The sequence below is a fragment of the Squalius cephalus genome, assembly GCF_949319135.1.
Source record: "Squalius cephalus genome assembly, chromosome: 16".
Lineage (NCBI taxonomy): Eukaryota > Metazoa > Chordata > Actinopteri > Cypriniformes > Leuciscidae > Squalius > Squalius cephalus.
Genome location: NC_137137.1, coordinates 1,775,001 through 1,791,543, shown reverse-complemented (window position 1 = coordinate 1,791,543; position 16,543 = coordinate 1,775,001). Strand labels below are relative to the sequence as shown.

The following is a 16,543-nucleotide window of genomic DNA, read 5'->3' as shown; positions in this document are numbered from 1 at the left end:
AGCATAAATTTGATACATTTTTCAGAAAGCAAGTCTTAACATCTTCACTCATTTTGCTCCTCCAGTAAATGTCTCTTGATTTGAGAATGTTTAGATATTTGTGCTGGAAAACGAGACAGAAACACTGAGGAAGAACGTCATGTTTTCGCTGTGAGGAGAACTGAACAGACCAGAGCTGTGGTCATCACTCCATCTGTGTGTTCTGCTGTGATTGCGAGTGTGTTCATTTACAAACACTGCGTCGTGTGTGTCAGTGGGCAGACGGGTCTCCACAACACAAACAAGAGCAGAGCCGGCCGTCAGATGCTCATTTACTCATCTCACCTCATGCGTTCTGGACACACACGTGAGCTTTTACACGTTTGTTACCTAATAGTGTCTTCATCCATGACGTAGAAGGTGAGCGTATGGAAGCCCGTCGGCAGATGAAGTGTGTATTCTTCCCCCCAGAACGGATTCAAGTTCTTCCAGACGGTCGCAGTTCTGGACGGGACACAGAAAACACACAGTTCACTAAACGCTTCACTGCAAACACTCAGCGTCGTTAGTTTAACACATGTATATGTATTAGAGCCTGAATTACAATCTGCCCGGATACAGAGAACAATTTAAATGGCCATAAGTGACGACGATGGAAAACAATCAATCAATTCACCCAATTTCTCAAAGGGAGGCCTGAGCATTTCCATTTCAAAAGACACAAAGCTTTTTAAATATGCGCCACACCAGGTGTGCTGTTCAGGAAACTCGCACAATACAGCATGTGGAAGCAACGCAACACACAATCTCACACGCAATCTTTTTTTTTTTTTGCAATTATTAAGTTCTCCGTGGTAACCAGCTGATGATGTAACATGCATTAATGCTTTCATCATTTGCATTAGTGTCCAACTGTGGTCGATCAATTAGATCCATATCAACAGCATGATCCGCACAATTAATCACCATGCAAGCAATCAATGAATGATTATGATGGTTAATCGAACATGCAAAATAGTGACAAATGCAATATGAATGTGTTTAGAGATGTGGCTTATACCCTTTCACACACATTTACACATCTAGCTATTCAAATGACTAACATTCAGAGCCGGACAGTAACTGAGTACATTTACTTGAGTACAGTACTTAAGTACAATTTTGAGGGATCTGTACTTTACTCGAGTATCATTTTTGGGGAGTACTCATGACTTTACTCAAGTACATTTGAGAGGCAAATATTGTACTCTTTACTCCACTACATTTCTATCCATAACTGTGAGTACCCATTACTTCTTCTAAAAAAAAAAAAAAAAAAAAGGAAAAGGAAAAAAGAAACATCTCGGAAACCCTCTCAAATGTGATTGGATTGTGCAGGCGCCACTGATTGGGACAGCCTATCAGCAATCACCTTCAGCTTTCCGCCAAAGTCAACTCCATGGTCAGATTTAGATAAGAGAAGAAACCATGGATGAAACAATGGATGAAGATGCAGGTCCATCCTGGGAGCGATATTTTTTTTCCCAGGATGGTAGGGGAAGACTCATGAATATTCATTAGGGAAGTCATCCCTGATTGGTCTTAACCCCAGTGACGGGCAGGTTTAGGGGCGGGGTTATGGAGGTCATAAGACCCCCAGTGACGGGTAGGTTTAGGGGTGGGGTTAGGGGTAGGTCATCAGACCAATCAGGGATGACTTCCCTAATGAATATTCATGAGTCTTCCCCTACCATCCTGGGAAAAAAAATATCGCATCCCGGGAATGTGCCAAGCCGTGGCCCCACCTCGCCAGACTATTTCAATTTTCTGAACAAGTTAATGATAGTTTTCGCTTCAAGTGTTTGCTGTGTTTACCAATAAGCACTGTGGCAGTAGTAATGCAATATTTAGAAAATGTACTCTTGTACTCTTGATACTCAAGTACTTTTAAAAACAAGTACTTTAGTACTTTTACTTCAGTAGACATCTGACTGTAGTACTTTTACTTGTACTTGAGTAAAATTTAGCAAGGGGTATCTGTACTTTTACTCAAGTAATGAAGCTGTGTACTCTGTCCGCCTCTGCTAACATTACATCTATAAACAGCACTTGGTGTTAGTTCTTCCTGTCAGTTTAAAATGCTGTGTGTGTGTGTGTATATCCGGTGACTTAAAACTTCCCTGCCATCAATATTCTTTAGCGGCCATAAAACTGTTTTTGCAAAAACCGGCAGTAATGAAACCAAAATTCACAATTCTCTATTCCACTTTCGATACCACAGCTATAACTACTAGACTAACTAATATAAATGTAAAATATTATTAAAGACAAGTAACCCATCAGTAATAAAATAAGAACAAATCATCAAATTACAAGCAAAAGCACAAATAAATACAATGTAACAAAGATACAAATGAAATAAACTGTGCTTTTCCGGTATATCTGACAGTGGTTTTCACGTACAGAAATTTCATAAAGTATGCAAATGTAATATACCACTCACTGTAAATTAAACATCCTTATTAAAGGAGAACTCCGGTCAATTTTAACATTGAGCTCATTTTTTTGTACATTTGGAGTGCTGTCAGTACAGAGAACAACGACAAAAATCGGTGTTGCCTACACTGTGTTATCCTCTTTTTAAAATTTGCACCCTGTTGACTTCAATGGGGCAAGTTTTAAACCTGCTTTTAACCTCTTAACATCCTTGATGTGTCATTACAAGTGCACAGGTCATGTGAGTGATTCCTTCAGAGTGAACACGGGTGAATCTGACTGCAGTAGATGTGAAAGATATTAATAAAAGTGATGTTTATTTAGCCAGCGCTCATACCTGTATTTACTTCCTGTTTTCGGTCGAAGTCCAAAGTAGTCGATTGTCAAGTTCACGCGCATAGGTTTAGTACGTACGCATAGGTTTAGCATTGCTTGGTGATTGGTTGAGCTAAACTGGTATTATCTAATTGTGTAGTTAAATTTAACAGCTGTCAGATATTCAACATAATTCATGTGTGAGACAGTCTCACAGAAGGACGGACAAAACCAGTCAAATATCAACTGAGTTCTGCTCATATTTTATTACCATTTTCTAAACTATAGCGAATAAACTGATGATGTGAGAAATGTTGAATACATTTTGGTTTGACTGTACACACACACACACTTATACAGTGTATATATATATATATATACTTTTATGTTAGATGTGATTCATCGATTTGACAGGCTGACAGCACTTCTATATAAACCGTAAGTACACACACAGGTAAGTATGTGACACTCACCTGGCCACGACCTCGTTGTCAACTTTGACGATGCAGTACGGGTCACTGGTTCCAGAACTGGACAAAAACACACAACATCATCATCATCATCATCATCCTCATCATGTCAACAGCATTATGACTCCAGATCAAACACTTGAGAGATCATAATCGGATCAGCATCTTGACTCTCATGCAACACCTTTCAGACAAGCCGAGTTGTTTTGCGAGAACTTACACATCTTTTGCAGGCAGATTTCGTCCCTCGACGATGCGAAAGTACAGAGAAGTGTTTGTGGCCATGATCGCAGGAGCTTCATGTCACTGAAGATCTGCAGGGATGCTGGATTAGAGACGCTCAAACATCAGCACTGCACATCTAAACGAGGGATTCATAACATAAGGTCTGCTAATTAAATCATAACGGCACTAAAATAAAAAAGAAAACCCTTCTATCTTCTGTGGAATACCTAAATCATGATGGTCAGGTGATGATTTGCTCAGATCCACGCTGGAGTGGCTTCATCTGTCCAATCCATCCGCGCGTAACTCCATATTCGTGTCATTCATCTTGAGCCCATCAGTTTATGCATTTTCTGAAGTCATTATATTATCTACATGCATTAGTCTCGATGTTACAGCGCGCGAGTCGTGATGCTTCTGACTCTGTTCTCGGATGATGATGAGATGATGATGAGGAGACTTCAGTGATGCTGATGAGAAACTGAGGGAACAGCGACATCTGCTGGTGAGCGGCGCACAGCGCAGCGACACGCTAATTTTAAAAAAGGAGACAAATCAAATTAAATTAAATTAAAACATTTAGAAAAGTGATTTAAAACAACAGTAAGAGGGGAAAAACCCTGGGAAACGTGTTTTGAGAAAGAAAAGGAAAATTATGAATGCGATAAAACGAGTAGAATACAATAAGAAATTATCATTATTATTATATATATACAAAAAATTATTGTTATTTTGTATCGATGTCTATGTTTAAAATAGTGAATTATTATTTAAAACTCTAAGGCATATGAAAGGGCAGCCCTGCGTGCTGAAGGACCTCAGGGCGCCGCTGCTGCGCATGCGCTAACCTCCACACACACATTTCAAAACAATCATCATCATCATCACTTGAATCTCTAATATAAGCATGCTGTACATTCAGTGAAAGTTTGTATTTTGTATTTAAACTCGACACACCTTAAACATTCATCTTTTCGTCTCGGGGACTTGAAACATAAAGCGGGTAAGAGTTTCGTTCAGTTTAATCTCTTTTAGTAACAAGGTGATGCAGTTCTTTAAAGCCATCAGAGTCTGAATAGAAACAAACGGTGAATACATAATTCATATTGATTTCATATTTTTATTTGCAGTCAGTTCATATGCAAAACGATCTATGTTCGATTATCCTCATTGCATTGCTTAAGACTTCATATTCAATTTCTACTACTTTCTATTCTAGGCATATTTTGGTAATATGTATTTATTTAGATGTTAATCTTTCTTTTATCTACTACATTCAATACTTGCATTTAATCACAATAATAATAATTTAAGTCTTAAATGTAGTGTTGCCAAGTTACTTAATTCAGCTACGACCAGTGTTATTGTAGCTTTATTTATACACAATTATAAGTATATAATTATTTTACATTAGATTTTATTTTATATTTTCGTGTTATTTATTTTTAGTATTTACTTAATTTTAGTATTTAAGTAATTTTGTTATGTGTGTTTGTTAATTTTACTAGGTTCTTCAAATGTGATGTGATGTTTTTAATGTTTTTTCTTCAAAATCTTGATTTTCTTCTTTTATTTTGCTCTAGCTTTATTTCAGTCAGCGAAAACAATTTTGATAATTGCAGTATTAGTTAAAGATAACAACACCGAGTAAATGCATATATATATATATATATATATACATATTTGTATTTATACATCTGTATATACAGTACATAACGCTCAAATCTGTACATAGGTTTTCTGCTCCAGATGTGTACCACTTTAGTATTATTATTATTTTCTTTCTTAGTCCTATTTAAATGTTCTTCATATTAATGTCATATGTATGTATGTACTCAGAGATTCAGATAAAAACACACACACAACTCATTCCTTGTGTGTTTTCACTTTGCGAATGAAGCTCATTCTGATTGTGAGTGTGACTCATCCGTCAGATGTACTGATTTATAATGAGCTCTTCTCCTTCCCGTAAGGGCTGAATGAATGTGTGATGGACACATACTGCAGTGATGATCAGTCTGATGCTGCCAGACAACAAGAGAGACACTATTACCTGCTGTCAGAGCTGCAGGCGCTCGTGAAGGACCTGCCCAGGTACAGACATCACACCAGATCACACTAGATCACACCACACCAGATCACACCACACCAGATCACACCACACCTTACCAGATCACACCACACCAGATCACACCACACCAGATCACATCACACCACACCAGATCACATCACACCACACCAGATCACACCACACCACACACCAGATCACACCACACCAGTTCACACCACACCACACCAGATCACACCACACCAGTTCACACCACACCACACCAGATCACACCACACCAGATCACACCAGATCACATCACACCAAACCAGATCACACCACACCAGATCACACCACACCAGATCACACCACACCAGATCACACCAGATCATATCACACCAGATCACACCACACCAGATCACACCACACCTTACCAGATCACACCACACCAGATCACACCACACCAGATCACATCACACCACACCAGATCACATCACACCACACCAGATCACACCACACCACACACCAGATCACACCACACCAGTTCACACCACACCACACCAGATCACACCACACCAGATCACACCAGATCACATCACACCAAACCAGATCACACCACACCAGATCACATCACACCACACCACACCAGATCACATCACACCACACCAGATCACACCACACCACACTAGTTCACACCACACCACACCAGATCACACCACACCACACCAGATCACACCACACCAGATCACACCAGATCACATCACACCAAACCAGATCACATCACACCAAACCAGATCACATCACACCAAACCAGATCATACTTTACCAGATCACATCACACCACACCAGATCACACCACACCACACCAGATCACACCACACCAGATCACACCAGATCACATCACACCAAACCAGATCACATCACACCAAACCAGATCAGACTTTACCAGATCACATCACACCACACCAGATCACACCACACCAGATCACACCACACCAGATCACACCAGATCACATCACACCAAACCAGATCACATCACACCAAACCAGATCAGACTTTACCAGATCACATCACACCACACCAGATCACACCAGATCACATCACACCAAACCAGATCAAACCAGACCAGATCACATCACACCAGATCACACCTTACCAGATCACACCACACCACACCACACCACACCACATCACACCAGATCAGTGTTCAAAACAATGTGAAACAGTCTGTTTGACCATTTAATAATTCTCGAATACTAATGTCCATTAAAGTGGTGGTATAATGCCCTTTTCACAAGATGTAAAATAAGTCTCTGATGTCCCCAGAGTGTGTATGTGAAGTTTTAGCTCAAAATACCCTACAGATATTTTTATATAGCATGTTAAAATTGTCACTTTTTGAGGGTGAGCAAAAACACACCGTTTTGTGTCTGTTCCTTTAAATGCAAATGAGCTGCTGCTCCCGGCGCAGGGGGCGGAGCTTCAACAGCTTGCACTCACACAGACATGCACTGAAAATTAAAAAAACTTTTAGCCTTTTATGTTCAAACCGGAGTCAGACAATGATGGAGAGACTGAAGAAGTAGAGACAACATGTAGAAGCAACAGGACATTTCTGAATGTTAGTTGATGAATTTAGATGATGAAGCTTATGTGTAGTTATCTTCTAGTCATTGATTAGCATATTCTGTCATGATAATCTGTAAATTGCGTTCCTGGGGGTGGGTTTATGCAAATTTTAGGGTTTGTGATGTCACTAACCCGGGAGGAATGTCGTGTAGTCTCTACCAGCCGTTTGTTGTAGTCCTTAAAAAGCGATTTCTGTAAAAGCAAATATCTCCCTTTGCTTTGAACTTTGAGCGTTGTAACTTTACAGATGTTGTTTATGCTCAAACAGCAACATTACACACTAACTAAAGTTAGAAAAGTCAAATCATAATCAAACAGATTTGGTAGTTCCCCTTCTACAAATCTACACACACATATATATATATATATATATATATATATATATATATAAAAAATATAATGTTTATCGATTCTTTGTCAGACTAAACACTTTCTACCATGTCTGCTCTTGTAAGTGGAGTAATAAGTGTGTTTGTTTCAGCTCGTTTCAGCAGCGTCTGTCGTACACCACGCTCAGTGATCTGGCTCAAGCGCTCATCGACGGGACGGTGTATGAAATAGTGCAAGGGCTGCTGGACATTCAACATCTGACGGAGAAAAACCTCTATAACCAGAGACAGAAACTGCACAGCGAACACAGAGGTGTGTGTGTGTGTGAGTGTGTGAGTGTTTCAGGCCATACTGAAAACAAGGAGTGTGTGATGTGTGTGTCTTTCTGTTTCAGCGCTCAAGCAGGATTTGGTTCGGAAACACAAACAGGCTCTGCAAGCGTGCAAGTCTCATAATTTGGCCGTTATGAAAACCAATCAGCGAGCCGAAAATGAGGTAAGATGGACTGTTGGTGTGTTTTTATCGAGTCCCACAGCGAACACTGCCTGACCGTCACCGTTTCAGGCTCTCGATCAGCGAGTGAAAGATGAGCAGAGGATGATGGATGAGAAGATCGTGGCTGAAATGGATCAGAAGGTTCTGGATCAACAGAACACGCTGGAGAAAGCAGGCGTACCGGGTTTCTACATCACCACCAACCCGCAGGTCAAGCTCTTCACAGCAAACAAAAACATGATCTCAGAACATTTTGCTAATGTTCTTACTAGGGCTGTCACTTTTTATTCGATATTCAAATATGCATTCGAACATGACGTGAAATATCCGAAATCGAACTATCCAGGTTTTTAAAGTGCCATGTTTTGCGCATTTTCTTACAGTCTATGATTAGACCGTTTGCTTTTTATTTTATTGTTTGCCTTCTCATCCAGTAGCGGCCGCTCTAAACGTATTGTAGCGTAGGCCCATGACCAAATCAAGCGAATAATAGCCAATAGCCAGCTTGTTTTGAAAATGGAAGATAACGACAAGACTAAAGAGACCGCGCTGTAATTCCTACCTGTCACACACACACACACACACACGACCCACAGAAAAGACACATGTCAGTATCGAGTTCTCTTTCGGGCTTGAACAAACCATAACACACAAATTATGCCAAATGTCCGTTTTGTCCAGTGTCCTCATAAGAGCAGTCTTAAATTATTTAAATAAATTCTTAAATGAACGTAGAGATTTGTGAGAAAATGAGACGCGTGTCAGATCGCGTCTCTGTTAACAGCGGCTGGTCTTAAAGTGTCATTAATGTTAATCAAAGAACAAAGTTAAAGGGTTAGTTCGCCCATTTAAGACATGAAGTTGTATGCAATCCTTACCAGCACTATAGTGCATACACACTGACCCACTCTGTGGTCACCTCCCTGGTCAGAGTTCTGGCCGCTCGAAGTTTTTCAAGAAAGTATTCCCAGTTAGTTTCCGGGGCCTCAAAACTGTGCGTTTTTACGTGAAAAAATGATATGCATTTCAAAGCTTGATTAATTTACATCACAAAAAACACTCCGGGCAAAATTCATACCTCAGTTTTAATCGGCACTATTTTCTTTCCATTTCTATCAATCCGCGCTGCTGTCAACGTCAACAGTGCGCACGTTCCGATGTGCCGGGATCACCGTTCAGATTCCATCGTTATATCCCTATATACTGTTTTAATATTAGACCTCTTTTCACGTGATTTCCACTGGAGTCTAAACATCAGATTGTTTACCGTACAGTTTAGACATGGGATCATAAAGTTAGTAAATAGAGTTTACCCGCAAAATTGTACCTATATCCCTATAAACTGTTTTTATATTAGACCTCTTTTCACGTGATTTCCACTGGAGTCTAAACATCAGCTTGTTTACCGTACAGTTTAGACATGGGATTATAAAGTTAGTAAATAGAGCTTACCTGTGATACTGGTACAGCAAAACTCTTTAAAATCTTTTTTATTTTATTTTTCCTCCTTGGTTGGGGATGTAATCGTCTTCGCTGAAGTGAGCACTGCACACACGAAAATCCTTGATTCTGGATATTTTAGCTCCCGCAGAGTAGCCGATGGCAACCAGCCAAAGCTGTCTCATAGCTATATCCGAAACAGGAAAACGATGGAATCTGAACAGTGATCCCGGCACTTTCTTGTGGTCACAACCTGGGAATTTACAAGTTCGCACCATTGTTAATTTTGTACTTTTTAAGTCGTTGTCATTCGATTGTGTAAACACTATGGAACAGCTGATCGGAACGTGCGCACTGTTGACGTTGACAGCAGCGCGGATTGATAGAAATGGAAAGAAAATAGTGCCGATTAAAACTGAGGTATGAATTTTGCCCGGAGTGTTTTTGTGATGTAAATTAATCAAGCTTTGAAACGCATATAATTTTTTCACGTAAAAGCGCACAGTTTTGAGGCCCCGGAAACTAACCGGGAATACTTTCTTGAAAAACTTCGAGCGGCCAGAACTCTGACCAGGGAGGTGACCACAGAGTGGGTCAGTGTGTATGCACTATAGTGCTGGTAAGGATTGCATACAACTTCATGTCTTAAATGGGCGAACTAACCCTTTAAAGGAGAACTCCGGTCAATTTTAACATTGAGCTAATTTTTTTGTAAATTTGGAGTGCTGTCAATACAGAGAACAACGACAAAAATCGGTGTTGCCTACACCGTGTTATCCTCTTTTTAAAATTTGCACCCTGTTGACTTCAATGGGGCAAGTACTAAACCTGCTTTTAGCCTCTTAACATCCTTGATGTGTCATTACAAGTGCACAGGTCATGTGAGTGATTCCTTCAGAGTGAACGCGGGTCAATCTGACTGCAGTAGATGTGAAAGATATGAATAAAAATGATGTTTATTTAGCCAGCGCTCATACCTGTATTTACATCCTGTTTTCGGTCAAAGTCCATAGTAATCGATTGTCGAGTTCACGCGCATTGGTTTAGTACCTATGATCACGCGCGTGAACTCGACAATCGATTACTTTAAAAAACTATTTAAAAATCTAACGAAAAGACAAAGGTTCAAGACTGTGAACTTTACGGCTGTAGTGAAGGAAAGGACTACAATCCCATGAAGCATTGCGAGCAGCATAATTCAGTTACAAATGATGGAGAAATATAAAACTACTCATTTAAAAATGTTGCTTATATCTTTATAAACAATATATTTAAAGTTTTGATTATTTTGCGGTGTTTCATGGGAGTGGGTGGAGCTATTTTGGCGTGGTTTACTTGTTTAGACTCTGATTGGTGTAATTTTCTGTACAGCATCATGGGTAATGTAGTTTTTCACCACAAATTCCACTGTTAAACATGATCATTTAAAAAAAGTTTTAAAAAAGTTGAAATAATATTGGCAGATGGTTTCAACAGAAGCAAATACCATCGCTTAACAACCTTGTAGCTCACAGTGGAGTTAACCTGTTAAGCCTCACCAGTGCGTCGGCGCACTGAAGCGTTTTTTTTTATATATAGCTCAAAGTTACTATCAGATTTAATGTTATACTTCGACAAACTATACATCATTAAAAAGATATAAGACTCAAGTTTCAGTATTTGACCACTATTGTATTCTGAGAAACTTATAGCGACAGTTATGTCTTAATTTGTGTCAGGAGTTATGAAATGAAAAAATGAGTCGATACCTTTAATATGAATTATGCACGTCAGCCGCTTTCATTCATTAAAAAACTCCCGTGCTGTCGTCATGACAGCGATACACAAAACAACGTCCCTCAGGGCTTTAGCTCAAAAATGTGCAGATTTGGAGAAATATTGATATATTCTCATAGATTCACATCATATTTCTATAGACAGGAATAATATTTATTGAATTTATACCCAAATGCGTCGATGTAATCATTATGAGCGCTTGCATACTCTGATACTGTGTTTTCAATCCATACCAACAGCCTGAGGGCGCTATATGCACAATAATTGTCCATATATGGAACATGAAGAAGAGCCATGATCATGTGACATTCCAGGACGTCACTGATACACACAAAGCTACAGAGTTCGCGCTGTAAAATGCAGATACAGATGTTTTGAAGATAATAAACATGATTGCAATGATATTTGAGTTACCTGTGTTTTTCAAGACATGCCAGGTATTTTCATAATAATAGATTATATTTATAATGTAATGCTAATCTATATAGACTATCATTGTGCAGAACAGTATACAATAGTATATTTTCTGTCAGATTTTTTTATCTGAAGCCAAATTAGATCACAGAAGATTATTTAAAATACTCCACTTGCGTTATAAAAGTAAGTTTGGAGCACAAACATGGTTTTAATCTCATAAATGGTCGTGTATTGATGGTGTGCTAAGCTAACATGCTAGCTAGCCCTAGGTGCACCTGCAACCTAGAAGTTATACTTTTATGTTTTTTTGAATGCTTACTGAAAGTTTCTTTATTCAAGAATGTTCTTTATTCTTTATTTAAAATGTGAGGTGAACTTTGAGAAAAGAAATTAGGGATTGAAACCCTATGAATAGCTTGTGACTAGCCAGTCGTTAGTAACTATAATGCAGACAAAAGAAATGCATATTTCGAGCCATAACCAGTCTGGAGAGGTGTGAATGTGTGCAGGGGGAGACTGAGACTGAATGGGGCTCGTTTGCACCACAAAACAATAGAGACAATATACTGGATAGATGGTTAGAAGATGACAATAAACATCAGAAGCATCTTAGCGTCAAATCAAAATAAAGTCAACTGACATGGTCTTGAAAAACATTTAACTAAATACAGAGTTTTGGACTTATTATCTTCAGATTTTAAACATAAAATGTTTAGACATGTGGCTTTAGCTGTAGTGCATTTCTAGATTGCTCCAGTGCCAACTTCAATTTTATTTTCATGAGGATGTTTCATAAAAATTAATTTCTAATAACTTTACAAAACTTTGAAGCTATTTATAAAATTTTTTGTCATTATGACAATAATTAATTCTACATTTACAATAAACTGCCAGGTGTCAGCTTTCAAATGAGACCATACTTGTGCTTTTAGTACAAAGGGTTCATGAACTGTATCTGTTTCAGTTTGGGTATGTCATTTCTGGGGATTTTTCAAAAGTGGGGTTGCAGCTTAACAGGTTAATTAGTTATAGTTAAAAATCAGTATGAAAATGAATGGGGTTTTTACTTCTGGAACCGACTGTTGCGCTCTATAAAAGTTACTTGAAGAATGTTTGTTCTTAAAGGGCTGGTTGATTATGATTTGACTTTTCTAGCTTTAGTTAGTGTGTAATGTTGCTGTTTGAGCATAAACAACATCTGCAAAGTTACAACGCTCAAAGTTCAAAGCAAAGGAAGATATTTGCTTTTAAAGAAATCGCTTTTTAAGGACTACAACAAACGGCTGGTAGACTACACCACATTCCTCCCGGGTTAGTGACATCACTAACCCTAAAATTTGCATAAACCCCGCCCCCTGAACACGATTTATAGATTATCAAGACAGAATATGCTAATCATTGACTAGAAGATAACTACACATCAGCTTCATAAATTCATCAACTAACATTCAGAAATGTCCTGTTGCTTCTACATGTTGTCACTTCTTCTTGAGTCTCTCCATCTTTGTCTGACTCCGGTTTGAACATGAAAGGCTTAAAGTTTCAGTGCATGTGTGTGTGAGGTAATCAAAGCTCCGCCCCCTGTGCCGGGAGCAGCAGCTCATTTGCATTTAAAGGAACACACACAAAACGGTGTGTTTTTGCTCACCCTGAAAAAGTGACAACTTTAACATGCTATATAAAAATATCTGTGGGGTATTTTGAGCTGAAACTTCACACACACTCTGGGGACATCAGAGACTTATTTTACATCTTGTGAAAAGGGCATTATACCACCCCTTTAACTTTGAGAGAACCTTCTGAGAACGTTCCCTGTTAGCTGGGTTACTCCTACTCTTTCGCTCTTTCCAAGCCGGTTTTCTGTGTGTCGCAGGAGGTGATGATGCAGATGAATCTGCTGGAACTGGTCCTGAAGCTGCAGCAGAAAGAGACTGTCTCCGGATCTCTGCCGTGAGAGACTCGACCGCATGATTTCTGATGATGTTGAAAGACTCCAACGCCAGTCAAGCTTCTCAGCTGAATGTGAATCACCTGTTTTGATTACAGTAGGACGTCAGACCTTCAGAAGTGTTGGGATCTCTTTTTGTTGACGTTTATGATGATGATGGGCTGGAAAGGTCAATAACATGACCCTGGACAAGACTGAAAAAGTGCCCACATGAACTTTCCTTTTGATATTAAATATTGTTTTGTAGATGTATATAAAATTGATTTGCATCCAAGCTCGTTGGCAAACATTCAGTGCTCTGTTATGATTTGTGTTATTTGTGAAGCAACTGTATTATAAAAATAAAATATGACAGTCTGTGTTTGTTGATTTATTTTTTGAACAAGCTTTGCATAATTAAATCAGATCAAGCTTGACCGTCTGCTTTTTGCTTTAATGAAAAAGTGTTTAAATATGTTGGGAGAATTTTAAACCATTGATTTTAGGCAATGAGATGAAGGCGTTTTATCACTCAACATGTGAGTATGGTCTTTTATTGACTTTTATTGACTGTACTCTTATGATTTATGACTTCTGTTTTCTTGTTTTTTTTTCACCAGAGTAATTGATGATTATACTTTCCATTCTGAACACAGCCAACACAGGGATACGGACGTCAGAAATCAAGATCTCACGATCACACTATTTCAGGTACAGTTGTGTGATCTTACTGTCCTTTAACATTTATAAATGACCTTCAGAAGAAGCCTTTGGAAGGCAGGCTTATGAAAGTAAGTGATATCTACTAGTTTACTGTGTGTTTGCTGCTGGTTATTGGGGGGATTTTCTCTAGATCCCGTAATTGTTCTACAACAATATCCATCTTTACTGAGAAGCCTCTGCTGATATTGATCGCTTAAGCAGAAATCAACACTTTCAGCATTAAGAAACCCACTAGACCTCGCTAACACAACTGACGTACAGCAGCAGAAACTACCAGAAGAAGAACAGAAGATCTTGAAGACAGGGCTGGAAACAGACGGCTGATCTCAGAGGATTCAGGAGACTTCACGAGTTCACAGCTATATTTAAATACCTTTTTAATTTTCAACATTTTCAAAAGTTCAACAACTAAAACTAAAATTGAAAACTAAAATTATATAGACATTAAAAAAACTAATAAAATGAACAAAAAACTGACTAAAATTACAATGAAAACTCTCTCTCTCTCTCTCTCTCTCTCTCTCTATATATATATATATAGAGAGTGTTTTGTTTTCCTTCATATTTAAAAATATACAATATTTTACTCATATTTTGGTTGATTTGTGTGTGCATATATATATATATATATATATATATATATATATATATATTAGTTTTTTTAAACACAGAGAGTATTTCTCTGTCCAATGGTCATGCCTTAACTGCAATTTCTAGTATTCCATTAGTATTGCATTCTTCTCATGGGCATTTCATAATTTTTGACTTTTAAGTCTGAGTTAAATCTCTTTTTTGGCTTATTTTATCTGTAAAAGAAAACTTGCCTAATAATTCTGCACACCTGAAAATAAGGCGTTTTTCATTTCCAGCCTTCATGAACAATTATATATTGCTTATAAATGATTACATACAAAATTAATTGTAGTTATTATGATTAATGTGGTTTGGAATTGGTAAAATGTGCCTGGAAAAAAAAATATGATCAGAAAATCAACGTGCCTAATAATTCTGTACACACTGTAAATGTATAAAAGAAAATATATACACACACACACAATTAAACCATCAAAATATGAGTAAAATATGTTATATTTTTGAATCAGCAATAAATTAATAAGACAGCAATAAATACTTAACAAGGTTTAGTGTTTTGTTTTCCTTCATATTTAACAATATAAAATATTTTAGTAATATTTTGATGGTTTAATTGTGTGTGTATATATATATATCAAAATATGAGTAAAATGTTTTATGTTTTCAAATATGAAGGAAGACAAAACACTAAGCCTTAAGTATTTATTTGACAATTATTCAGCAAAAAGGGAAAACTACAGCTACAGGTTTTATTTTTTACATGCAAATGTGCTCAGAAAAACAAAAAGCTGACATAAAAAGCATACATTGTCTAAAACATAATAAGTTATTAATATTGTGTTGGTTCTCTCTTGTTTTTGCACGTGTTCATAATTTTTTTGAATGACAGCTTGGTCAAAAATGATGTCTCATGATTTGTTGATTGAAATGTCATATTTCATCGACTCCACAATATGCACAACTACACAATATGATCACAAAATCTTAAACAAATTTTTAATAATATTTGAATAAAGGGTGAAGATGTCGCTTTGTCCCCTGTGTTTTCACTTCTGGCCACTACTAAATATAACTATAACAGTATCACAATGATATTAAAATAACACTGATTAACTTTTGATTGCAGTGTTTGTCAAATCTGAGGAGAGTTTGAGACATTGAGATCTTTTTTGACACTCTAGAGGAGATAAATATGTGATTTACTGGGGTCTTTTTCTCAGGAGAAACATCTGAGACTTTCCATGCGTTCTCTGTTTAATCTCACATGCTGTCTCGGAGAAACGGTTGAGATTTCATCTGTGTTTTCTGTGAGATGTGTGACCCTGACCTAGCAACATGTCCTAATGCATCTCACGATGTATTCTGTTCGGGATTGTTTTAGGTTTTGCCGTACGAAAGTCCACTGTTGAAGAAAATCACCAAGCTGTCAGATCTTAAAAGGTTAGAAGGTCCATAAACCGCTTCAAATCTGTCACATTTCTGCAGGTCTGACTTTTACATGCACTCTTAAAATGACCACTTCAAACCTTTTATGATCGGAGCATTTATGGCTGTTTGTGAGCTTTGACCTTTTATTGCAAGAAGAAGAAAAAACACTGCAGGTGATACTTTACATTTAGCTTGAAAAGGAGTGAAAATGCAGGGGATTCAGCTCTTGTTTCTTCAGAAAATGTCAAAATCCAGTTGTTTTTTTGTGTGAAA

At 37.8% G+C, this 16,543-nt stretch overlaps 2 protein-coding genes across 3 annotated transcripts in view; one reads left to right on the top strand and one right to left on the bottom strand.

Annotated features, from left to right (window-relative positions):
- Positions 1-3,950, bottom strand: part of rasal1 (RAS protein activator like 1) — a 32,047-nt gene extending 28,097 nt beyond the window's left edge. The window contains 4 exon segments of the mRNA XM_079896624.1: positions 370-483; positions 3,243-3,299; positions 3,460-3,600; positions 3,692-3,950. Of these exon segments, the coding sequence (XP_079752750.1) occupies positions 370-483; positions 3,243-3,299; positions 3,460-3,524 (236 nt within the window). The 5' untranslated portion in view covers positions 3,525-3,600; positions 3,692-3,950.
- A 319-nt stretch (positions 3,951-4,269) lies between these two features.
- dgcr6 (DiGeorge syndrome critical region gene 6) lies at positions 4,270-14,165 on the top strand. Of its 2 annotated transcripts, XR_013823856.1 has the most exons (7): positions 4,270-4,467; positions 5,438-5,558; positions 7,622-7,782; positions 7,865-7,965; positions 8,035-8,175; positions 13,472-13,620; positions 14,146-14,165. XR_013823856.1 is itself a non-coding variant. In XM_079896613.1 (6 exons), the coding sequence occupies exons 2-6, from the start codon at positions 5,455-5,457 to the stop codon at positions 13,550-13,552; spliced, it is 588 nt and encodes a 195-aa protein (XP_079752739.1). In that variant the 5' UTR covers positions 4,270-4,467; positions 5,438-5,454; the 3' UTR covers positions 13,553-13,956. The 2 variants fall into 2 exon arrangements, 1 of the variants encoding a protein (XP_079752739.1); XM_079896613.1 differs by lacking the exon at positions 14,146-14,165 and having other exon boundaries at positions 13,472-13,956.
- The last annotated feature ends 2,378 nt before the right edge of the window (positions 14,166-16,543 follow it).

Bases quoted from the DNA above. Each gene is read 5' to 3' on its own strand.
- dgcr6 (XM_079896613.1), top strand. From the start codon at position 5,455: ATGGACACATACTGCAGTGATGATCAGTCTGATGCTGCCAGACAACAA. The intron at 7,783-7,864 runs GTGTGTGTGTGT...TTTCTGTTTCAG, and splicing joins ACTGCACAGCGAACACAGAG to CGCTCAAGCAGGATTTGGTT. The intron at 7,966-8,034 runs GTAAGATGGACT...TCACCGTTTCAG, and splicing joins ATCAGCGAGCCGAAAATGAG to GCTCTCGATCAGCGAGTGAA.